Here is a 26232-nt window from a genome sequence, read left to right as displayed (position 1 = left end):
ATATGATCACTAGATCTTCCTGAGATTACAAAGAAGCAGTTACCATCTAATTGGCAAAAAGATTGAACATTATTTTGGTAATCCCTGAGCTTTGCTAACTTATTCCCTGTTGTTCATTTATGTGTCTTGTCTGTATGTCACTATAAAGTGGTTAAATATGGTGTAAGCTGATAAGACTATGCTGTAGAGTATTTACATTTCATGAGCATTCCAAGTTTTATAACTGTTTTAACAATATACTTTTCTTTAAATGAAGGTTAGACCTGCTGACTGAACACTTCAAAACCACAACTGCCCTGATATTTACTTCTTTATAGCGACAAGCTAAGGTTGAGATAGCCTGATCTCATTTCCTTGATGGCAAGAACAAGAAAGTTATTTTATTTAACATTACTCAATACACAAAAAATTAAAATAATCTCTAACTTTCCAAGAAGGTTCTATGTCTTTTGACTTCATATTTGATCTATTTAAGCACTTTCTTACTATGAAGTTGTGATATTTCACTGTACAAAAATATTGCTGCAGACAAGTCCCTGACAAAGCTGGGAAAATAAATCAATTAGTGCAAGTAAACTAATTTTGAAGAAGAATTAGTATGCACTGTCAGTTTTATACCAGGAGGGATTTCCTGAGTAAAGCGTAACCTTTGATAATGCAAGACAAATGTTAGCAGTTTGAGTTTTAGATACAAATGCTTGAGTTTCTCAGCTGAATTTTATTGCTGTTATTTCCATAAATTGTATCTATTTACACTACTTAAGCATCTGGCCTAAATATATAAATGTGCAGTTACTTATTATGTGCCTGTAAATTCAAGGTGCTGCACAGTGTGCAGCCATACGATTAACTTGCACGCTGACAGAAAATAGACTGTCAACTTATTAACAGAATTTTACGATCATCTGAACAAAATCAGTTCAAAAATTTTATCACCTTCTATCCATTTATAGATATTAGCCAAAAAAAACCCCCAAAAAAATCTCCTTTTCGGAGCTCTCCCTTTGTGCACAAAGCGAGACCCGGGTCTCTCAGCCTCTGGAATGCTCTTTTTTCTATCGCTGCTAATAGCTGTGGACGTTTTCCGTGTGGATGTTCAGTACACGCTGTTGTGAATCCCAGGATGATATCGCCATTACTTAGAGCTGTATTTTGCATTGCCTATTCTGTTCTTGCTCAGCATGCACAAGGGTAGAGTTAAAATCTTTATTCATTTCATTTAAAAATGTTTCTTTTGTTCTCCTTATCGTGTTCTGGCTTTCCCAAGGATATATGCCTTGAACGAAAAGTCACATGTGCATTACTAATTGTGTGCCATTGTATTTACAGTTCCTAGTGGTGGCACTGTGAAGCTACTAATTCTTTTGCTTCACTTGATGTAAAATAATCTGAGTGTCTTTGATAGCAGTGAAACAGTATTAATTGTTTTGTACATTTCTTGGTCACTCTTCTTAGGTGGTCTTCATAATCTATTAGAACTTTCAGCCAGATTTTTGTAATGTCATGCCTCCAGCAGTGATTAAATTGGTAATTAATGAACAGTCCTTGGCAACATAAACCACATCCCGTTAATTTTCCCTTTTGAGTTTTTCGAAGTTGTCGTCTCTGTCAGAAAGCATTGCGCCACCTTGCTACGGCCCCTTGGCATGGAACCACGGCGACGGGATTTTTTGCAGCCATTAGTAGATCAGAGCAGTAATTTCACAGTATTTTGGTCAGGGTAATTATAGTACCAAGTACCGAGTAGAGTTGGGAATTCACACAAGAAGTCCAGAAATACCAGGTGAGCTTCCTTGTGTTCACTGGGACGTTATGATTAGTTTAATTGGGCTTTGTTTGATTTCAGCCGCGGAGACTCTTTGTGCCACGGCACTGCAGCCACTTTCCACTTTAGTGTTTCTGACCTGCATTGACAGGAACTGGTGCAAAAATGAACTCTTTGAAGTGGGACTCTTTAGAGAGGACAACAAAAAAAGGGGAAGAGTGATGTGTAAGTAGTGTACTGTAGCAAAGCTCGACACCAGCCCGAATACTCTGCGTTTTACGGGTGATGTGGTTCAAGTTCTTTCATATTTTCAGCCGGAACAGATAATATTTCTGCTACGTTTGTGCAAATGTCGAGTAAATTACTGGATGTAAAAACACAACCTTTTTTTTTTAATCGCTGGCTTTTACATAGCACCTGCTGTTCTACCTTCCTTTGAAGATACAGTTGTTTCTCCCACCAGAAATTCCGTGAATCGTCTATTTAGTCCTGCAAACAAATCTGGGCGAATGCAATAATGAGACTGCAGCTGCACTTAGCAGTTCACATGTCACAAAATAGTAGGTAAAGGCATTCATACTTGAGTGACTGACTATAGGTGTAGTGGCCTTCAGCAGTACATTGTGCACATTAAAGTTTAAATAGTCACTTGCCTGTTGGCTTCTGAATGAAAGGACTGTCACTGGTCACTTCTCCTAAAGCCTTAATGAAACCAAATAGTTTGCTACGAGTTTGGGCCTAACCATTGGGGTGTTTCATGCAGTCTTGTCAGTTGATGTTCATGAATTGACTTGAACGAAGATCAAAGTGTTTCTCAAAATGGAGAAGCGGGGAGAGAGACAGCTCCTTCAATTGCACCACAAGAGCTAATCAAGCCATCAGTTCTTTATGCACTCTGCGTGCCTTTAGAATTTAATACCCAATGGTTTGTCAGGACAAATTGAAATTCGGGGGTTGGGGGGGGGGGGGTGGGGGGGGTGGGGAGAGTGTCCCTCCTCAGCCCACTGAAAATAAAATTTGCGCTTCACTCTTCTGGAGGATCATTTTGATGAATTTTATCATTTAGTGTAAAACTGCAGTGTTGATTAAATGTTTGGGGTTGAAAAAGGAAGTTACGGTGAAGGATTCAACGGGCATTACGTGCCTTAGCCCTGAGTAAAGATTCAGGTTTAAACTGAAAGAGAAACTAAATTCGGTGTGATTTTTTTGTTTCTTGGATTGCTAATGAACTTTTTTTGCCGAAACATTTTAAATTAGTTTCAGAAGATAGATTTTTGAGTGTCAGTTAAAACAAAGTCATGTGAAAATGCCTCTCTCTCTCCCTCCCTCCCCTTCTCTCTTTTTAATTGATATGATTTAGGCAGAGGAAAATGGTAAGGGGGATTTTTCTATTGCAGAAGCAATTTTTAAGGGATTTAGTCTTATTTAGCCTGAAGGTCTTCACACTAATGAGAGCACTTAAGTTACGTCCAGGCGTTGATTAGACAGCTCATCTATCAACTGGAGCATGAGAATTTGTATTTTAGGTACCTTTTATACATTATAAATTTTTTTTTATTACTTTAGACTTTATTTTCCACAAATTTTTAATTGCCTTCTTTCACATCCAAGGTGTCTGTAATGCAGCTGACAGAGCACAAACGCTAACAGGGAAATCCTCTACATTTGGTGTAGAGTACATTTTGATACATTTCAATAATATGGACATGTCGATAATATTGAAACTGTATCTGTAGAAATTGGCGTTCTGGATGCAAATTGCTACCCAGATACATTCCTTAAACCACCACAAGCCCCCTTAAAGTCTAAATACATTTATTGAGGAAACACAGAATTATATATATTTTAAAATGCCCAACTACCCCCCCAACCCTTCCAAAACTGTGAATGGTCTCTCTACCTGTATGTTTTTTGCCGTGTTTAAAACACAATAACATCTTAATTATTTTCTGAACCATTCTGAAAAGTACAGCTTTTGTAACTTTTTGACATTTCATGTTTAAAAAAAAAAAAAATTAAAACGTTGCCACCAGCTTGCACTATGAGCAGCCTGTAATAACAGTTAAAAAAGCTTTCTGAACTATTTGACAAGATTTCTTAGTGCTGAGGCCATATGCTGTAGCCTTTAAGCTATTTCTTCCTATCAGTTTCATTATCACCTGCCTCTGAGTCTCCAATATCATCAGTAAGCACATGCAGAATCATAATTATGCCATGTACAAGTTCTTTGATAACATGTACAGTTTTCTTCTTAATTCTTTATCAAATGCATTGATCGTGGCATGTGTGCATTGATCCAGGTCCACCATCTGGCTGTGTGTGATAAGCACAGTGGCATCTTTGCATTTCCACTGTCATTCATTGCGCTACAATTTGGCTGCAGGGGAGTAGTGGCTGGGATTAGCCCTGTTCTGCTACTTACTTGCATTTTAAGTTGACACCTCTACAGCGGCTCAGACCACATTACAAACTGAAACACATACGCACGACTTAGTGATGTGACACTCCTCAATAAGCTTACTCCACTAGCTACTCAACAATCTGTAATTGGATTTGTAGGAATAACAGCAAAAGATTTCCTAAGAATTGCTGGGGACAGAAGGTGAAGTTTTCTCATTATTGGCAAAAGGCTAGGTATAGATCTTAGGCGATTGGTATTTTCCATTAAAAAAACCTGCCAGCAGTTTGCAGGACATTTTAAAAAAAAAAAAAAAAACAACCAGCAAAATAGGGTCCAGGGAGACGTAAGGTTAGCACTTGTTCTTTTCATTCTCATCACACAGAAGCAGACAGGGATCTCGTTACCCTCCCCCAAAAATTAAGAGAAAGGGGGGGGAGGAAAACCAACTTTCGGAGGCCCCCTGCAGCCCGCTGGCTTTGTTCGGCTGGGAGTGACCCGGGAGCATTCCTCAGGAGGGCAGTCCCCCCTCCCTCGGCGCAGGGCTGCCCGCCTCAGGAGGAAGCTTCCCAGGATGGCAGTCTGCGAGATGCTGCTCTTCAGCTTACGCATCCCATACACTTGCCAAAAGTCTTTGTTTCATAACACCACTTTTTTTTTTCTTTCCTTTTTTTTTTTTTTAAATTATAAAGTCAAGTTTACACAAGAGAAAATCCCTTAAGTGGAGCTCGACGAATGTTGACTCCGACAATGAGTAAGCAGCTTTCTTAACTTCTGTCTGTAACTCAGCAGTGGAAAGGCACAGAAAACACCATCTTTAGTCTATTAATCTCGGATCGGACGTTCTACCCTGTCTGGGTGATGGCACTATTTCAGAATATTTCTCAACCTGCACGATTGAGACCCTCTTTGTGGGTAATGCCGATAGCATTGACAGTCATGATGACAGGCAGAACAAGCTTCTAGATCTCCCAGCACCTTAGGTGATTGCTGGCCTTAATTATACTTCCCGGATGGGGGAGACCACAAACTTGCCTAAGCAGGGAAAATTCCAGGGAAGAAGTTAGCGGAGGACTTTGTCTCTGCTTTTGGTTTAGGTCGACTTTCTTGATGGTCTTTCCTGGGAACCCTGTGGGTTGGCAGGGCTGCCCTCACAGTGTTGGCTGGGAGAGCACCTCGCTCTTCGTGTCAGTGCAGGTGAGCAGGAAGGGAAGGAAAACAGAAAGTGTTCTTGGAACTGGATATTTCAGCCCGTCCTTAAAACCTTCCGCAGAGCCAAGTGTGGTGTGAAGCAGATCTGCTCACCTCTGTCGCCGCAGAGATGTGCAGCTCCCAAATGGTTAAACGGGTTAAATCTTATTTATCAGAACAGAACTTTGGGGCTGTTTTGCAGAATGCTCCAGCAGAAATACCTGTGGTTCACTTTGACGTTACAATTTTTTTTGTTGGTTTCTTTACTTATAAATACTTGAACTGTTAGACCTTTTACTTTTTTCTCTGAGAAAGATGTATTTGTACCAGATTAGAAAAGCTAAACTGTTTCTTTACATTGAATAATCAGCCTGTCATGACAAATCTATCTACTTCTGCATGAGTAGGTGCCAGTTTGACTAGCTTCTTTTAGGCTCACACTGGGTTTTAAGCTGGATCCGTGTGCATGACTGGCAGTGCATTTGTTGGACCAGATCTAAGGAGCCAGAGAGCGTTCAGCTCCTTTTTGCCTACAAAAGAGCAGCCAGACAACCAGCAAGAGGCCTTGGATGTAGCACAAGGTGATACTTACATAGTCAGCCATTCTTTTTTTCAAATATTTTTTTTTTCCGTTCAGTAAACTAAGAGTTTTTCAGTTTCACAACGACACAAGGAATTAAATTATCAGTGGATTGTTTTTCTACAGCCAGCATTCTTTACACCAGAAATACTGTACCAAGTGAATTGTAGGTTTTCCAGAACAACATAGATTATATTAAAAATAAAAAAATTTTAAAAATAATTTGCTGGCTATTTCTTTTAAAAACCTCCCTGGTTTAAAGGCATGTTTTCCATTTTACAGCCACACAACCCATTTTACTGTGAATTTTGGGAGCCTTTTTTTCTTAGGAAGGACAGCTTTGCTAAGACATTGCTTGTGATTCTTCCAGTTTTAGACTACTTTGGGCTACTTCTGTTTTCATTCGGTTTCATCAGTCTGCAAGTGCCATAGCTCGGAAGCCAATGGCTACTTAAGACAAACAGTTTGATACTTTTTGTGATGTACATTCATGAGAAAATATTTTCAAACTATATGCAGTTTATTGGTAGTAGGGTAGCTGGTGTAGACACAGGGCATAAGGCAGAAAATACCCAAGATGTTTATGTCTGTCTTTGCTTACCACTTCCTAGGATCTTACTGGCCACAGAAATCCAAAGCCACTTTTGTTTCTGCCGAGTGTTCCCTGCTTAGCAATCCATATTTTGCTCACTACCTGTGTATTTTGAGCTGTTCTGAAAACGGTGGTAGAGACCAAACATAAATGTGGTCCCCAGGGTGATCAAAGATTTAATCTGACCAGATGGGACAAACTTGAGAAAGATTTTGACTTTCCACTCTGTTTTGCAACAAGAAAGGCTGATTTTTTTTTCTCCAGTCCTTTCTTTGTTAGCAAAGGCAGAGATCAGGCCATCCCCAGAGGAATGAGCAGGTGTGGCCATTTACAAGCATGTCTGGTTATATTATAAACCAACATAAGAAAAGTTTGAAATGGTTTGAAAAGATCTGCTAAACAGTTTTAATGTTTCATCCCAAATCCTATTTACTCAAACAAGAGCCGATGAAGGTCACAGTACAACCCAGCCTGCTCAAACCTTTAGAGCTCGTGTAATTTTATTTTTTTTTTATTTTTTTTTTATTCTGTCTTCTCTACTAACTGAATAGGTACATTTTGGTAATCCTGAATAGGTACATTTCGGTAATCCTTGCCTCTGGACAAGCACAGAAGTCTTTTTCTTTCTGAATGGCTAATAACAGAGCCGTTCTTCCTGTCTAATGATGAAAGAGGTGGCAGTCAAGTTCTTTCTCTTAGATGTTCTGTACACTCAGGGCTGACCACGAACCATTTTGAAAGCTACAGGGATCACTCCCCCTCATAGGTACAATTCTGGTTTGATTTTGTTGCTGTGGTTTGTAACTATTTTACCACTTTTTTTATTTTTTTTTTCCTCCCAGTCTATTGACACGGTAAAGAATTTTCTTTCTAGACATCAAGTAAATGCAGTTCACCAGATTGTAATTTTTTTATAGAAGGAGGATCATACATTATCAGACTTCTGGTGTAAAGTCAGTTTGGATCCTCCCAAAATTCGACCAAGGAGGACTAAAAATCCCTGGCAAAGGTTTTTGTTTGTCGGGGGGTTTTTTGTTTGAAAATGTAAGAAAATTGCAGGATTTTTGTAATTTAAGGAGATGGTTTTTAAGTGGGTGTTTAGGTTATTTTTTTCCTCTGCAAGAGTCTACCACTCTCAATATTTTACTGAGTTGGTCAGCTCTCAGCTGGCCGGGTAATGATCTCAGAAACTGCCCTGCCAGTGTTTCACATTCGAATTCACCTTCCCAAATCCACGGCATCATTTTTGGCCAAAGTAATGTCAGTCATTGCTGTCTGCGGCGAGTACAAACAGGACCCCCTAATGGCAGCCATTTTTATTTGTTTCTTAAGATCCAAAGGCTGCTGAAAGAACAATTGGATAAAGTTGAGGATTGGAGAAGCTTGATTTTCTTGTTCCAGTGAAATGAAACTCCTGTCCTTTTTTTTCTTCCCTTTCCCTTGAAAGCCGGAGTCAGCTAGGGGGTTGTAGCTGTGTCAAAGCCGTTGGGATGCCACTGCTGATCACTTTAATTACTAGGACTAAGGAGGATAAAATTAAAAGTAGCACCATTGAAGCAGTGGAAGAAAGCTTGCCGAGATGTCAGTGAACTGTGAAATATAAAAATTGCATACCAATACATTTTTATAGGAGGGAAACAAGGAATTACATTACTTATTCTTGAAGAGTTTGTCCTTAAGTAGTGAAGTTTTCCTTGCTGTGCGTCTGCATGGCAGATCTTTAAACCATTACGAAGTAGTTGGGGGAAAATAACAGAACAAACTTTAATGTCTCTTTGGCATATCGGGTCAATGTCAGAGAGTGAAAGATTTTACTGAGTTTTCTCTTCAACTGTACAGGAAAAAAAACCACTGTATGTGTGTTTGCTTGGTCCTTTCTTGGTGCAGTGCTTCTCTTCGTGTTGCCTGGGGGTTTTTTAATATCTTTATTCATGCCTCCGTACCTCTCCTGAGCACTTTCCTTTCCAAATTCTTGGAGATTGATATACTGTTTAATAATTTTTCTGTACCTCAAAACTTAATATATCTACTTTTTCTGCTCTCAGTTTCACTGCTCCTTCCACAGTGTTTCTCCTTCCAAGCTCAGCAAACGAGGGTTCAAATACCTGAATTGAATTTAAGCAAGAACTAAGCCAGTTTTTCTCTTATCCGCTGGTGATGATTGGCTTAATCAGCACAAACACAAGCCACCATAATCTGTGTTTGCTTGGAGATCCCCGGGATGTTAATGACTATGCTAATAATTCGGGATACAAGTTCTCTTTCAGGAGGAGGGGGGGGAAAGGAGAGGGGAGAAATCAGCCTGCTCAGCTTAGGGCATTTTTGTCACAAATACATAACTGGTCTTATTTTAAACTACACGTACTGAAGTAGATTAAATTGTTTGACTTTAAACCATACAGGAGTCTTAATTTTGCACATTCCTTCTTAAAAGTCATTTAAATCAAACCCACAAGTTCCTATATCCCAGGAGTTAGGAATGTTAGAGATTTGAGCACTTTTCTTTATGTAAAATTCAATGTAATTAATGTTACCGAATACTGTGGGTCAAAATAAAACCATTTGCTGTGTCAGTTGGTTGACTAGAAATTAAATTAAATTGATCTATTATAGTGCATAGGAGGAGGAGGGGGAAGCTTTCTAGGTGTCTTTCTAATGTGTACTTTACCAAATAAATTTTTGATAGAAGTGTTGCTCTGTGCCTTCTGGGAAGTTAAAAGGGTGAGAAAGCAAACAAAGCCCATGTGCCATCCTGCTGCCTCGCAGGGCCCAGGCAGAATTGTCTTTCCAGGGGAGGACATTAGGAGAAAAGTAAATCCAGGCAATCTGATAGGGAATCAGGACTCTGTCACTCAGAGGCGAGATATTGTGCTGTGTCCATATACTTTGTTTACTGTAGGGTTTTATGAGTTGTAACCTGCCCATGCAAGCTGTTAATGAGGCTAAATCTTGCTGCTTGAGGATTGAATTACAGCACACCTCTGGGCTAATGGTTATAAACAGAAAGTCCCATTAGGGCTGCATTCTGATTCAGTCATTTGCATTTTTTCTATTGTGCTGAGGACAATGCTGAGTAAATAGCTACAAACAAACAATTTACATGGAAATGGATAAAATGTACCTAATTAGTATTTTGCACTTGTTTTATTAATGATTGCTTAAACTAAATAGCACTCAGCAGCAGCTCTCTCCAGCGTCTGCAGGTGTGGGATGCTCAGATTTCTGTGTTGGTGGGAAGGCTGCCAGGATGGCTCTCCAAAATTGGGCAGTTTGTTATATTTCACTTAGTTCAGGTTAACAGCCTGTACCTGGGATTTGTCCAGATCATTATGTCAATATTACAAAATTATTGGCAGGTTAGACTTAAAAGCCAGGTGCTGACTTTGTTGTGCTTATGACCATTTCTGATATAGAGGGGTGAGGAAAAACAGTCCTAACTTTGAAAAAATCCCATGTTCAAGGTGAAAACTGAAATGGTTTCCCTTATGGTTTCATGGAGTCTTATAGATATGTTTAAACACATTTTTTTATTAAGACTTTTTTAGTATGGTGGGTTAGTCATTTACAAAATTTGATGCTGCAGAACTTTCCTTTTTTATGCATTTGATATATTATTGTGCTTGTAAGTTATGAGCTTTAGTAGGACATGGCATGGTTCCAGTATGATCTCTTTAATTGCTGACCAAAGCCCCACTAGTAGGATGTTTTAAATGATTCAAAGTCTTTTCTGCTCTGAGAGCACCTATTGTTCTTTCAGTAATTTTCGTTAATTTATTTTTTTTAAAAGTATCCATTGAAGTCAAAGAACATGTCTCAGATTTGATGCCACTTCACACTTTGAAGTCAGCTTGGTGCTTGGATAACCCAGAGCAACATCTGGCTTCTCATTTCAGTTCTATGAGAGAATACTACTCAAATGAGTAATTCAATTTAGTAAAACCATTTTATAGCCACGGTAAAACTTCACTCAAATCACTCATTAAGTGTGATTACTTTGAGAATGAAGTGTCTGCAAATTTTCATCAAGGTATTTTTATAGAACATAATTTATAAAAGCTTTACATTGCAAATCATTAGGTTTCTAATGCAGTAATAATTTGGGGAATGCTTTAAAAAAATAATCTGATGCATGGATGTCTTTAAAAATTGTGGTGTGACACCCAACTGATATCGAGCGTCCTATTTATAATGTGGGCCAAGCACCATGCTGTAAACCAGTTCCTATCATGATGATCAGATTGAGAATGAAATTGCATTTCTGTCAATTACTGAGTTGGCAACTGTTCAATATATCTTAGCAGCAAGATGAAGAGCGGCGTCGGCAGCTGAGAGAGAGAGCTCGTCAGCTAATAGCAGAAGCTCGATCTGGAGTGAAGATGTCAGAACTTCCCAGCTACAGTGAAATGGCTGCAGAAAAGTTGAAAGAAAGGTCAAAGGCATCTGGAGGTGAGCTGAGGAACCTTGTATCTTATTCCTATGGCAACCTAGAAACCAGAGACCTTTTTGGGTATCACTTTTATTCACACTTCAAAACGTTGTTGTTCAGCGGGTGAACATATCAAAAGACCTGGCTGTAGATGTGTTTCCTAGATCAGTGTTGTGTCGCTTAATTTCCAACAATTACAAGAAAAGCATATATGTGGTTGAAAGAAAAAGACGTTCTGTGAACAAGTAGCTCATGTTGGCCCATTATTTACAGATTTGTCATTGCCCACAGTTTTTTTTTAGAATTTTATGGTTGTTGGTTCTCTTCAATATATATTGTTATATAGGAGCATGGACGTAATTTTGGGGGGAAAAAACATTAGAAATACTTAAGAAAAGTTATTTTGTATTAAATGTCTTCAAAAAAACTGCTTGGGAAGAGAATTTTAAAGGTGACCTGTAAGAGGCCACCATTGATTTTAAATGGCAGTCTTTTGACATACCACTTGCATTTACAGGTTTTGAGTTGTAATATTGCTATAATGTTATTAAACTGACTTTGAAATGTCATTAAAATTCATATACCTGCCAGTGCTATGAGCTGGAGTAATATAGTGTCACTCAAACTCAAATGGGTGCTGAGCACACATTGCAGTGCAGGCTTCTTGTTCTTTTAATGTCTTCTACATATTCTAAGGGGAAATAGTGTTTCTCATACTAACATGTACTCATAAGCTGCAGTGTAAAGAAAATCCAGCTTTATGCTCACAATGCATGTAGATTCAACAAAAATATTTATTTCTTCTCTACTTTATGTATTTTATATGCATAAATATTTAAATACAGTCTTATTGCACCCTAAACCCTACACTTCTGTGCCATTTAAGACTGAGAAGAAAGCAGTGAGTTGTACATCTCCCCTTGGTTTTGGTCTTCAGTTTTACCCAGTAAAGCAAGTTCTCTTTTGTGGTAAATAGGGAAATTACATCCTTTGTGGGGAGGCAGTAAGGCAGGCTGAGCCAAACAACACAGTCCTTGGACATTACATAGACTATGGTGTTCCTCATCCCTCTTCATGGTTTATGATTCCCCATCCCACATTATTTAATTACTTCCTCCTCACTGTTTCATCATACCTTACATAGCTGTTCCTGCCATATCTTCCCTCTAAGTAAGGTACTCTGAGTGCTCAGCTGCACAGGAGTGACCCTGTTTTGTCACAGTGACTCACTTGCAGTGTTGTTAAATATCTCAGTGTGCTGCTTTCTGGGACATGGCCTTCCTGTTAGTATTTTCCTCTGTATTTTGCCATTGCTCTTCCTGCCCTTTGTTCAAACTGTGAACAGTCTCAGAGGTAACTGTGCATATATATTAAAAGAAACATGTATTTATAGAAGGAGATTGCATATGCACCCAGAGAGTTTAGTGTTATTAAAGGAGACAGTATCAGTACTGGTGACAACTCGCTTATAAAGTTATCACCACTATACCTGTTGGGTTTTATCCATGCAACAATTTCACAACTTTCTACTTTTGCATGTGCTTTGAGTTATCTCCTTTATTTGTATTTCCTGCTTTGATTTTTCTTCCCCCTTACTATAGTTAGGCCAGTCTATTTGAACTTCTCTTGGACTTAAAATTTTTATTTCCCTTCTTGTTTTGTTCCTCTTTGCCCTTTTCAAGTCAATGTGCATTTTATAGCATTTTCTCTCCTCAAAAAGGGTGGCACATCTTCCACATACTTCTATCACACCACTGGTGATGTCAGGTGCCACATTAAATGTCCACTCAAGAAATTCATTCTTCTAAAATGTGGTAGTTCTGTGAAATGGCACTAACACTTAACAAACCAAATTAATTAGAATTATTTCTGGGTTTAGTCTTTTTTCATTTTTGAGTTTACACCAAAAATTAGGATATAATTGGACAGTCTCCTTATTACAACTGGATTCTGAATGTTTGCCCCTAACTGCATTCACACGTAGTAGGGTTTTTTTCTGTTATAGTCTTGTACTCCCTGTAGAACACCCAAGACAAACTTCTTGTGATATCTTATGTCTTCCAAGCTTTCTTGTCCACTATGCTTCATAAATCTCTTCTTCTGCATTGATTACAATTACTTTTCAATTTACAAAAAGGGAATGTACCAAATAGTTTTCCTCTCTCAGTTCAATTATTTCAGAAGAAAAGTGACATTTCAGCTTTGGGATTCTGGAGTTTTTAAAGAGTGATGATTGTAGGTAAAAATGTGATCTCTTTCATTGTTTCTATACGCTCATTAAGAATTTCATGCTTTGGCACTGGTGCAATATTCTCTGTTAAAAGTCTTTATTTAATCATGGTCTGAAAAACTCAAATGCCTATGGCAAGTTGAAACTTTCCTGGATAAGCAGCATCCTTAGCTACAAAATCCAGTCTTTTCCATAGGTTATTTGGCATGTGAGACAGAAAATACTTCTTTCTGCCAACTGCCAGAGGGTTTGGGATGGCAGCTTCAAATTTATTAGATGTCCTACTAGCTTCAGGCCGATAAGCAGATGCCTTGAGATGGATCCAGGGACAGTATCAAGATAGAAATCCAAATTTCCTAGCAGCAACAGGACAAAGGAATTGACATATTATCTAGGAATATGTGCAGTGGAACACCCGTCTACTCTTTTGGGACGTGGGTGTTGTACTTTCTTTGCTCTCTGGCACATCTCCATCCTTCATTGAGATGGTGTCTTTGTGAGGATGTGGCTCGGATCTGGGGGTGGTGTGTAGGCAGTGAAGGGAGGGAACAACAGACAGAACAGGATATGTTCAAGATTTCCCTTCTGAGGCAATGATTTTTAGGGAATGTACGTGGTAGCACAGGCTTACTCATCATGCTAAGTCTCCAACTCATGAAACAGTGTTAAGTCCTCAATTTAATATTTTTAAAAGGCAGTATTTCTATCTGTTGGCAGTTACTGCTGTAATTTCTTGTCCTGACATCTAATTTCTTGTACATGGAACCAGTATTTCAACTCTGCATTTCTTCCATTCCCCACCTTTGTTGCCTTTATTACTGTTCAGAGGCTTCTGTCACATCCTGTAACCTTAAAGCAAACTCTCTACCTGAAAGTAAATAAACTAAATATCTCAATATTCACAAGCCTGAAGGATTTCCCAGAGACAATCCTGAAGGCTGGAAATATCTTCCCTGAAGAGCAAGTACTGTTTGTGCAACTCCAGTTGCAGCTTCCACATGCTTTTCCCAGCAACATGATCCAGCCCCCATCAATGATTTTGCTTCTCCATGAAAATTCTCCTTTTTAATTTAATTTAGAAATGGTTGCAGTCTGCTGCAACTGGTTCACATGTGGACAAACTTAAACCAAGTCAATAGAATATCAGTTTTAACCACAAATTAAGTTTGACCTTAATCTGAATAGTAAGACATATGAGCTATAAAATGCCTCTGGATCTTTTTCCACCAACATTCTGCCATTTCCATTTGGTTCCAAAAAATACTTCTTTCTCTCTCCAGCCCAGACTACAGTCCATGCTGTGTAGGTAAATTGTCAGTGCTGTTTAGTTATGGACTTAATCCTTTATCTTTTATTTTGTTCATTTCTTCATGACATAGTAAAGCCTTGCTGTCTTTCTAGGATTCAAATTTACATACTTTTCAAGGAAGCAGTTCTTCAGTCCTCTTCTAAATATGTGCTCTGGTTCTAGACCAAGTGCTTTTAGTTTTTCACATTAGCAATTTGTTCTTTTCATAAAAGATATCTGTTATCTCTTCGTCATGTTGTTCCTTTTATCGTTTATAATTGCAAAATCTTGTTGTAACATGCTCCCTAAACACATTTCCCTTTTAATACACTGGAAGAACAAAACCCTGGAAAAAAAAAAAACCTAGAGTAGTTTCAATCAAGGAATCTAGATTTTTAAAGATATTTGAAAGTTTCTGAAATTACTTCCAATTACTACTTTTAATTGATTTTTTTTAAAATAAAGTGTAAATGTCCTGATAATCATATTCAGTCAAAGTCTGCTAACTTTAAATGAAATACTAGGTCAGGTCATTATCTGATATTAGAAACTGGTGTCTTCGACATTCCCATCTCTTTTGTTTCCTAAAACGGTGGTGTCAAAGGCAGTGCCTCTGACCTCATCTTGCTATATTAAATTAAAGAAAATCAAATAATCTAATATAAGCATTCCCTTAGTATGCAGGAGTCTTAAACCCTGTCATCTTGTTTAGATTGTTTTGACACATCCAGCATCCTATGGGATGACTGGTAGTTGTGAGCCGACCTTGTGAGCTGACTCCTTTGGGTGATTCCAAAAGCCTGCTTCTAGGCTCGAGGTGGATTTGGTTTCCCTCTGCCACAATGGTGTCCCTCTTTCACTCTTCTACCTCTTCCAAATGTCCACAGTAGCCCAGTCATGCCTTGAGTGTGCCCCTGTGAGCTCCAAAGTGTGTTTGAGAGGATCGTGGCCCGAATGCCGCTGAATTTCTCAAACACCATCCTAAAGGATTTAGGGTCATGCAGGAAGTCTATCTCCTCATCAGAAACAGTAGAGATTCTTTGAAGGAAATTAAAAAACCATCAGAATTGTTGCTGTTGCTGCTTTACCATTCTCTGTTGTCTTTTCAGTCTGTTTTTTACCCCTTTACCCTTTATTCCTTTTTCCACTTCATGATGATCACTCTGTGCCCTTCTACTTTGTTCACCTACCTCTGCCCTACCTGAAACAACAGGATCACCTTGGGAAATTTAAGTGGGAACAGTAAGGGTGTCACACAGAGTCAGGAGTGTTTCCACCCACCAACTTGTACACCTGAAGCACCATCTGTCAGGTCCCAGGTTAGAAAAGAGTAGTAGACATTAAAAAAGTCAACGGGCTCCTAAAATGGGAATTACGGAGCCTGTGGAGGTAAAGACGTAAAGAAAACATACAATTGTATGATCTTCATGACAGCAGTGTGGACCTAAAGTGGAAACTTCAGATCTGGGAATGAGGTTTAATGTGTTTCCAAGACAGATGATGACTGATCAGCCCCAATCCCGGTACAAACTTCTGGTATTCAGGATTATGGCATCTCGGTAATGTGTTTAGGATCCTTTTTGTTTATATGGTATTTGAATGCACCTGTGTTCTGTATTTATAATCAGTATTTTTTCCTTTTTAAAGTTCTTTTAATCATTATATGTCTTGTTTCTTCAGACACATTCCAGCCTGTTTTTTATCATTTTTGCACACATGCATGCATACATAAGAAAAAAAGTTTGTGTAAGTCTGAACAAGTGTAGATAGCATTTGATATGAGATTTAAAAGTGAGTAAACACAATGCATCTACTTACTTTGAAAGTACTAATCTAGCTTTTATGTAGTTTAATTTCATTATATATTTGTATTGAAAATGTGAGTCAGGATTTTTTCTGGGATCTGCTTCACAATTCAGAACTTGCTATTTGATCTTCCTCAGGTTACTTACTCTTTCTGTACCATAATTTACCTACATCATCATCATAATTGTAATTATAATAATCACCTACTTCATAAAACATTATGGGGCTCATTTATGAGTGATATTCATAAGCTGCTCTGAGAAACTTGGTAGAAAGATCCCATAAAAATATAATTACAATTTTTATTTAAAGTGCATGTAGCTTACAAACAATGCTGATTAAAAGTAGTGCAGTAAAGCACTTTTAACTTATTCATCAATTACTTGGATGAAGGGGCAGATGCCTCCTCAGCAGGTTTGCTGATGATACAAAGCTGGGAGGAGTGGCCAATACCCCAGAGGGCTGTGCAGCCCTTCAGAAGGACTTTGACAGGTTGGAGAGATGGGCAAAGAACCTTCTGAAATTCAGCAAGGGCAAGTGCAGGGTCCTGCACCTGGGAAAGAACAATCCCATGTACCAGTATAGGCTGGGGGCCAACCTGCTGGAAAGCAGCTCTGGGGAAAAGGATCTGGGGGTCCTGGTGGACAACAAGCTGTCCATGAGACAGCAGTGTGTCCTTGTGGCCAAGAAGGCCAATGGGATCCTGGGATGTATTAGAAAGATCACTGCCAGCAGGTCATGGGAGATGATTCCTAAGGGTGATCTCTACTCAGCCTTGGTAAGGATCACCTGGAGTGCTGTGTCCAACTCTGGGCTCCTCGGGACAAGAGAGACACGGAGCTCCTGGAGTGGGTCCAGTGGAGGGTGACAAAGATGATCAAGGGACTGGAGCATTTCTCTCATGAGGACGGGCTGAGGGAACTGGGCCTGTTCATCCCTGAGAAGACAACTGAGAGGGGACCCCATCAATGTCTATCAGTATCTGAAGGGAGGTTGCCAAGAGGATGGAGCCAGGCTCTGCTTGGTGGTGCCAGCTAACAGGACAAGAGGCAATGGACATAAACTGATCCACAGGAAGTTCCACCTGAACATGAGGAAGAACTTCTTTACTGTGCAATGACTGTGCATTGGAACAGATTGTCCAGAGAGGTTGTGGAGTCTCCATCGCTGGAGATTTTGAAGAACCATCTGGACACAATCCTGTGTAATGTGCTCTGGGATGACCCTGCTTGAGCAGGGATGGGCCTGATGACCCACTGTGGTCCCTTCCAACCTGACCCATTCTGTGATTCTGTGAAAGCAGCAATTTGTGAGTGTGCCCTTGCTACAGTTGACATTAGTGCTTACTAAGCATGGCGTTCCAGGTGGTAGTTTGCCTCCTTGCATCAAAAGTGATAGGAGACTTTTAACCTAGGCAAGGTACAGTGATCACTGCTCTGTGATATACTGTGCAAAACGAGGAGCAGCAAGTCCCACCAAGCTGGGAACTCAATACCTGGAGCTGCTGCCTTTCTCAGGAGACCGCAGCTCACAAGTCCTTCTGCTGGCCAGACCAATCTGAACCTGCCACATGCCACCTTTGGCACCCATTCTGCATTATGGAGAGCTGGGAGCCTAGGGGAAATTATTTTAACACAAGTTACTGAGATTCAGCACAAAGAACAGACACTGCTGAGGCCAGACTCTGTTGTAGCAGGAGTTTCCAGCAGAGACCCCCATGTGTTTATTGAATTGCATCAGTTTAAAGATAAATCCATGAGTGGACAGAATGAAGTTTCCTTCCAGACTTATTCAATTATTTGCATTTTTATCATAACTCAGCTTGTTCTCTAAAGCATTCATTTTTTTTTAGTGACGTGTTGCATGTACATATGAAAATACTAACCTTAATGCTGTATGTTCCTACAGATGAGGATGAGGATGATGATAATATTGAGATAGATACTAATGAGGAGGTTCCTGAATGCTCTGTTACTGAAGGTGGAGATGAACTTACTAACCTAGAAAATGACCTTGATTCAACGGGTAATTTAAATAATGGCTATTTTGTGTATTTTGCATGACTAACACTCCATCATCATGTAAGTGCTGTTGTGCTGCTTGTCTCTCTGTCAGATTTATTCCCTTCTGCCTTTTGGGGTCTTTTAAACCCTAGTGCTTAATATTCTGCATTCATGTTTAGCTGAAATTTAAAATCAACAAAATCATTATTTCCAACAATGGCAGATTTAAATGTCCCTTGCTTGTTTGATGGGGAAGGGCACCCCGGGCCAGACTGGTAAAGCAGAGCCACCTGAAAGCACCCTGCCTGGATTGTGCCAGGTAGGCAGAGGAGTGAGCAATGCATGGGCGAGTACAGCTGCTACTCTCTGCACTGCCATCCTGGCCCATTTGCTCAGGGAAGAGGAGCAAACGTGTCTCTCTGTGTTCGTGTAGACTTGGTATCTGTCCTTCCAAGGACCAGCTCTTGTACTTACACCTTGTAGCTCCAGTGGGGGCATGGAGGCATAAATTGGAACAGAATTAGTTCCATTTACTTTATAATGTTCGGATAATAGAGGTTTTATTAATACATTAGGGCATAGGAGTGTTATTTCCCCCTTTCAAAAATATTCAAGCAGAACTGGAGTTCAGGTGATAAATATGATGATAAATATGTTGGAATCTTACAGGGGAGATGCTTATTTTAAAAGGAGGTAGATCTTCAAAGATGCAAAAGGAATTGCCCACCCATTAGAGGCTCCTCTCCTTGCAGAGAGCTGCTGAAGGAGTTTGTTCTCTGTACAGGTCTGCCTGATCCAGGCAGCCCTGGGGAGTGCCCAGGGTCTCTGTTTGTGGTGGGCTTCTCTGTCAGGGCCTTTCTGCTCACTGCAAGTTATCTCAGGCCTGGAGAATGCTGGCCAGCACAGGACTGCATCATGAAACAGTCCTTACAAGAGAGAACATCCTCAGCACCCTCTGACTTGATTCTACCCATGCCAGCTGGGCCCAAGCTAATTTAATATATTAAATTAGAACGTAATTTAGTGTTCGTTCTTTGGAAATTAAACCAACACTGCTATGTATATAGAACTTTCTAGTTTTGTGTGGATGCAAAAATATTTGAGTTGTGTCCTTTATATTTTTTTTTTCTATTTGAGGATTTCCAGGCACATAAGAAAATACATCTAGCACTTCTAGCATTTGAATTTAGCTTACTTAGAGCAGAATACTGTAAAATAATTTTCCAATAAAAACTGGTTCATTTTAGGAGAAATAGAAAATCAGTAAGTGAATATTCCTGTCACAGCGCCCCAGTGATTTACTAACATTTATTTCTGTGGGTATTTTTCCTGAGAAGTACCTTCTCATGGATACAAACCCACTACCCAATATTTCATGTCCACCGTGGAAAGACATTCTGAAAAAAAACTCAGACATCATTTTGCAGTTCAATCTGCACAGAAGCCAAAGTTATAGACAGGTAAGAGTGATACAGAAAGCAGTCTAATGCTGTGATAGAAATCTGAGCACACAGATTTTTGTGTAATTCTGCCAATTCAGATCAAGTTCTAATGAAGGCTGAATCTCCTGGGAACATCTGAAAGTAAAACTGTAAAGGACATTTCACATTTAGGGTAATTAATAGACCATCTTAATTAGTTTTTCCCAGCTGAATCTTAGTCCCTCCCATCTCTCTCAAGAAGGGAAAACTTTGTTTTTACTGCTTAGTGGTTTCAGATATTGCTTCTATCTGTATTTGTCAGCACTTCTACCACATGCTGTTGTGAACCTCTTATATCATAGTTATTACATGGTGTTTATGTATAAACCCACGAGAACGTGCAAGTACTTACATGTGAGCCTCAATTAAGGACACCCTGACTGGGTGTGGCAGAGGAAAGGGAAACTATCCCTCATCATAATCCAACCCAACCTGTCGCTGGTGGAGGCAGGCACCATTCGGTTGCCGGCATGCCAAAAACACTTTGGCTAATATGAATTGGAGTACTCCATACCTTGGAAGGAGCTGTGTGGCAAAACAGTCATGACTCCACTTTCCACACCAGCTAGAAGTCACCAACCTGCAGTGAAAAACTCAGGTTGTGCATTTAGGAAAACGTACCAACTGCTGTTTCCTCTGCATTTGACTCAAGGCCCAGGTGTAAGTGCGCCATATGTGCAGGTGATGCTGCACTCACTCCAGTTCAGGGGTGATTTCTCGTGTGGGGCTGCATGTAAAGTATATGTCTGGGGGCTTCTGCACCAGTGTTTTTCTGCTTCCCTAGTCATGGTTAGCTCCACAGTCCTGTGCAGCAGCTTGTTATTAACACCTTTCTCCTTCTTACGTGTGTAGGTAACTATGTGTGTAGGTGTGTTACAAATTCATATAGTCAACATGCACATACAGAATGAGCATTACTGGGAGGTAAAATTCTCAACTATTATTTATTTGGGCTCTGATCCAAGTTGCTAAAATTGATGATAAAAATTTGAGGGATTCAGCAGACTTTGACTCTGTCCCATGGATGCGGTTCTGAAGTGTTTTATGACTCTCCCAGTTTCAATATATTCTATAAATCATAGTAAATTATTACTAGAAAGTCACCTTTTTTGATACTGAAATTTTAATGTTGAGAAACTGTGCCAAGAAGCCTTAGGATGAATAAGTAGTTAATAAACTTGAGGGGTTATCAGTATGTAAATTATGTGATACATTTTTAGGTATTGTCTTAAAATAAATGGCTGTTTAAGTGTGTTTTTATACCAAAGTATAGGCATGTACCCACTGGGAGTAACTTTTAACATTATTGACTTTCTGTGTTTTTCATCTGCTATCTGCAAGCATGTTTACTTATTCAGCTGAGTGTTACCTATGTTTTTTGAGAAAACTTAGGAATATCTCTGTACTGTACACAAACCTGCACCAAGCTCAGTCACAAAAAAAATTCCTTCTACTTTTTATTTTTTTTAGTTTGAAATGATAGCAAAGTGAATTAAATCTACCTTTTAAATTGCTACATTGTTGTAGTGACTCCGCATTGAAATGCATCTCACTCTGTTGTATGTGGTATTTGCATATTTAGCAGAACAAAACAGTAAGTTGATGGATTTGAAGCTGAAGAAGCTCCTAGAAGCTCAGCCACAGGTGGCAAATTCACTCTCCAGTGCTGCTCAGAAAACTGTAACAGATAGCTCAGAGCAAGACATTAAGGTAAGTTTTGCTTAATGCTTTTGTTTTGATACCTGTGTGTTATGTTTGAGTGTTTGTATTTTGTGAGGAGGAAAATAATTTCTTATCAAATCTTTCAGAGTCAGAAACACAGAAAATCTTCATGGTGGTGCAGTTACATGGTTTGCAATGCACTGGGTTTTTTCCAGTTGATTAATCAACACATTTTCCTTTTTTCCTTTTTTTTTTTCTTTTTAATCATGGTACTTGTCGTTGGCAAAACACTAACAGATATAAGAAGCATCTCTCAATTCTGCCTGCTCAGGTTGTCATTGATATCAGAAATGCAGCACGGGCTCCATCCTGCTGCTGGTGCAGTCAGCAGCAAGACTCTACCTGACTTAAAGGGGAGCAGGATTGGACTCCCAGGGATTTGCTTCCCTCCCAGTCCTGGTCCTCTGTTTTTCCTACGTTAGAATGAAGCCATGGTACACTTTGAAGGCATACATACTTTGGGTGCTTGATGAGTGCTTCTGAGAAAAACAGACACTTCTACAGCATAAAGTGCCCACCAATCAATTTTCAATTTCATTTTCTTGATTAGACCATTGTGTTCTTACTATTCTATTTTTTTAAAACAGTCCCTGTATGTCATTAATATCCCTATGGCTCTGGGGCACTTCCAGTTGGGTATAACTTTTCACCCACCTGCAGTCTGTGGGGAGAGTGCTGCTGACTGAAAGGATTTCCTTCCCCAGATACAGAGATGCTTTGAAGTCCCAAAACAATGACTTTCATTGCTTTTCCCTTACACTGTCAGTTCCTATAAATTGGTGATGAAAGTGTGTGGCAGCAGCAGAGGACTTTCGGTCTCTATCTTTGAACAAAAGGAAGCCTGGATCAAGTCTGATTTTTGCGTTCAATTTAGCTTTCTGCAGTGGATTTAATGCAAAATGAAGCTGGCCCAAGAATAATACAATGGATTGAAAAGGCTAACTGAATTAGTGGGCTTAGAGGAATACATTTGTAAAGTGGCAGAAGTCCCCAGTCATAAAAAGGTTTCTTAAAATGGGATTTACTAGCTAATCACACTGATATTTTAGCATGTTGCCAGGCCTAAAAAAATTAGTCATGTTTGTTTATTTTGGTAAAGACTCTGGTTTAGGCTGTCAGATGGTTATTGTGCTAATAACAGGAAACCACCTTTTATTTAACCAGAATCATAACCACCTGATTAGTGCAACTGAAAAGTCATCCAGGGATATAAGCAATACTTGTTTACGCTTAATTCTGTGAAATGACACACAGGCCGCCTCTTAGGGTAATTTGGTATCACCTAACCTAGCAAAAATGGTATTTCTCTTTATAAAAAGCTTTTGTGAAGGAGTTGATTCTTTTTAAGGTACTTCCACAAAAAGGTGCAACTTAACAGTTTATCTCTGCATGCGTTTTTTCTAAGGAAGAGTTGAAAGGCAGCGTTATAAGGAATATATGGTGTCCATCTGTTCTCATGGAGCTCTTGGCATTGAGGTGGATTTGTTTTTTAATAAAATGCAGTTTACAGGTTTCTAAATGAGGCATTCTGTGTTTGTGGAAAAGGATAAACTGTTACCTTCCCTTGGGGATTGTGTATCCCCGGCCTCCTTGAGGCGAGAGAATAGGCCGTTGGAGAACTCCCTCATTACCGATTGTCTCAATGCAGAGGAAGGGCAAAGTCTTGGTAGCTTTTGATAACCAGTTTCAGCATTCAGCAGGCTTAGCTATTAGTCATGCATCTTAGCCTTTCCCTATTTACTTTCAAAACACTTAATAAAAATAATAAAAGATTAGGTATAAAATGAAATATTTGTTTGGTACACAGCACCTCGGTATCTGCAGTTTCCACACACCACAGTGGTTCAGTCTTCTGGGATATTTGGTGTTGATAGAATCATTTGAATTTGTTACCAGTATTAACATAGGAAGCCCTGGAAAAGATAATTGTAGTTTCCTTAGCTGTAAAGGGCTTACTTACAAATCTGGCTTTGGAAAGTTATAGCTGATGAAATGCAGTTCAGTGGGGTAGCATTATAATCCTACCTTTTAGACTTCATCCAGCATTAGTGGTTTATCTCAATGGGCATAAAATTAGAAACTAGTTCTTCTTGTCATACAAGTCTATGGGACTACAGAAAACGACAGATTTCTGTATCGGGCTGGGAGAGAGGCTAAAGGCAACACGCTTAAAAATGATACAGATCGTGTTCAGGGACAGAGACGCCGCGACTTGGCAGCAGCACGCGCGGTGCTTGGCAGAGCAAAGGTGCAAAGGAGGGATTTTTTTGTTTAAAATCGGCATTGCTGGCAAATGCTTGTCACAATGAATAGGTCTGGCTGGTAAGGAAGTGGAGAGTTCTGCAGGAGGGTGCCCACAGAGCAAAAAGCCAGTTGTTGCCATCACACATTAAACAAAACAAAACAAAACAAAACAAAAAAAAAAAAAAAAAAAAAAAAGGAAAAGTTAATCACTCTTCTGCTTTTCTCCCCACAGCTGATGCTTCATCCAATATAAACCACAGCCCAAGTTGTGAAATCCACTTTTGTAAAAGCTGTGTCCTGTCCTCTCACAAAAACGTACCTTTCAAAGTAATGTCTTCCCGCTTGTAAACAAAAGAAACTGTTGTGTGTCTGTTTTTTTCCCAGCAGAATGGAACAGAGGAACATCGTGCTGAGCGATCACAAAAAGCAGCAGAACGGTTTAGAAATCCCGTTGTGTTCAGCAAGGACTCGACTGTCAGGAAAACTCAGCTCCAGTCTTTCAGTCAATATGTGGAGAGTAGACCAGGTAGGAGAAAATATAAAACCTGTTTTCCCATCTTATGATTTAATAATATTTAACAATAAATATATGAAAACCTGATAATGTAAGTCCACATTTCAATACATAAATATCAAGCTTTATAATAATTTTACATGTCTTTTCCCTTTTTTCAAGAGATGAAAAGGCAGAGATCAATACAGGAAGATACAAAGAGAGGAAATGAGGAGAAGGCTGCGATAGCTGAGACTCAGAGGAAGCCATCAGAAGATGAAGTGCTTAATGTATATTAATTTTTTGTCTGGTTTCATGATTGCTGATAATTCCAAACTGTATGTGGAAATAGTGCCTTTATTTGTTAAAATGAGATGTTAGGGTTTTTTAGATGTCAATCTCCAGTGCATTCAAAGCAGAGTGAGAGGGGTGCACTGTTGAATTAGTCTGCAGTGTGGTGATAATTGTCAGATAAAAAAAATGAATTTTTCAGAGTTCCACAGCCCCAGCTTCCTTGAGACATTTCCATCAGGGCACTTCCCATAAAGAGATTCCAGTATTGATCTACCGGGAGGATTTTAATTATTACAATAGCAGATACCGCAGAGCTGCAGTTAGAGGGAAGAGTCACATGAGACCTGCTAGAATTTCTCAGCCAACCCATTTTGTTGGCTTGGGTTAATGGGTGTTCAACCTTTCCATTATCCAGATCAGCCGTGAATTACTAGCTGAATGATGTTTGCATTAATATAATATATATGGTAATTTCTTCACTTAATTAACGGGGAGGTTCAGCTCAGTAGGGGTATGGGCTGATCATGTGTAAAATTGATTTGTGAGGGAAATATTTGATAGACCGCAGGGAGAAAGCTGGTTTTGATGGACAGCTGCGGGACAGAAGCAGGAAGAACCAAGTTTTAACCTGAATTTTTTTTGTCTGAAAGCGCAACACAGCCTTTGAGGGCGGTTGTTTGTTGCTCTCCACAGTTTGTCTGAACACATTTGTCGTTTTTGCTGAAGCAATCTAGAGCCGAGTAGCAATTTTGTACCACTATCTGCACCAAACATCAAACTTTTTACGAGCCAGAGTTATTTTTAGCCCAGTTGTACTTTTGCAGAGCTGAAAAGGTCTGGCACAGTGAATTCACATTATATATGCAGATGATACACGTGAACTCTTGGGATATTACAGCCTGACACAGCGTTTCTTTTCATGTTCTAATAGCAATTGTTAACAATTATGCATGCTGACATTAGGGAAGTTTTCATACTATTTTCAATTAATTATAGGTGATGAAAGGCAATATATTGCACATCACTTCAACTCCCCGGACTGATTTTTTTTCCTTTTTTCACAGAGTGCTCTCGGGGAGTTTTGGTTTTGTTGTTGTTGTTTTTGTGGCTATACAACAGGTAGAAAGAGGTTTTCCATTAGAGGTGATACTGTTGGCTGTTGTGTAGCAAGAGAAGGACCAAATTAATCAGGGCGTAATGTTCTTGAATTCGGGTAACCCAAATTTCGAAATTCTGCGCTTCTTACTGGTCCAGGGAGCTCAGCCATGCTGTTAGCTTTCACTTTGAACATATCTTTATTTGAAATAATATGCTGTGTATAGTATGCCTGTTGCCTGAATATGAAGCTGAATTGATTATTCAGACACATTTACAGAAAAACAATTGAAAATGTTCGGTGAAGGTATCTGAGACCCTTATGCAGCAACAAGTTAGGCCTCATAAATTGTAGGGAAATGAACCTCATAAAAAAAGCCTGTTTATTTTTCTGTTCCCAAAGGACAGTGATTTTTGTTGCATACTTTACAGAGTGCACATGAAACATGAAATCATTTTATCAGGTGGGGGTTTTTTTCCCTATTTAAAACATTCACCAAGGCTCTGGGTCAGGCATGGGAGAAAAAAGTGCATGAGGTTACTTGGAAGGAGTAATATTGTTTTTCTTAACTTATGCAAAAACGTACTTAAGGAATGACATTTCAGCATTGTGTACAGCCACAA

General features: G+C 39.3%; 1 protein-coding gene across 19 annotated transcripts in view; it reads left to right on the top strand.

Annotated features, from left to right (window-relative positions):
- EHBP1 (EH domain binding protein 1) overlaps positions 1–26232 on the top strand; it is a 212190-nt gene that overhangs the window by 148191 nt on the left and 37767 nt on the right. For 7 of the 19 annotated variants that reach the window (XM_051783616.1, XM_051783615.1, XM_051783631.1 and 4 more), the window contains 5 exons: positions 10825–10972; positions 18185–18301; positions 21343–21470; positions 24111–24252; positions 24403–24509. In XM_051783616.1, the coding sequence (XP_051639576.1) occupies positions 10825–10972; positions 18185–18301; positions 21343–21470; positions 24111–24252; positions 24403–24509 (642 nt within the window). The remainder of the gene's footprint in view (positions 1–10824; positions 10973–18184; positions 18302–21342; positions 21471–24110; positions 24253–24402; positions 24510–26232) is intronic. The other 12 variants (XM_051783622.1, XM_051783625.1, XM_051783630.1 and 9 more) reach the window with 10 other exon arrangements.

The sequence above is a fragment of the Manacus candei genome, unplaced genomic scaffold, assembly GCF_025592945.1.
Source record: "Manacus candei isolate 608988 ecotype Guabito, Panama unplaced genomic scaffold, ASM2559294v1 h1tg000017l, whole genome shotgun sequence".
In the NCBI taxonomy this organism is placed as follows: domain Eukaryota; kingdom Metazoa; phylum Chordata; class Aves; order Passeriformes; family Pipridae; genus Manacus; species Manacus candei.
The sequence above is the reverse complement of the archived record's forward strand: the minus strand, read 5'-3'. Positions and strand labels throughout refer to the sequence as shown.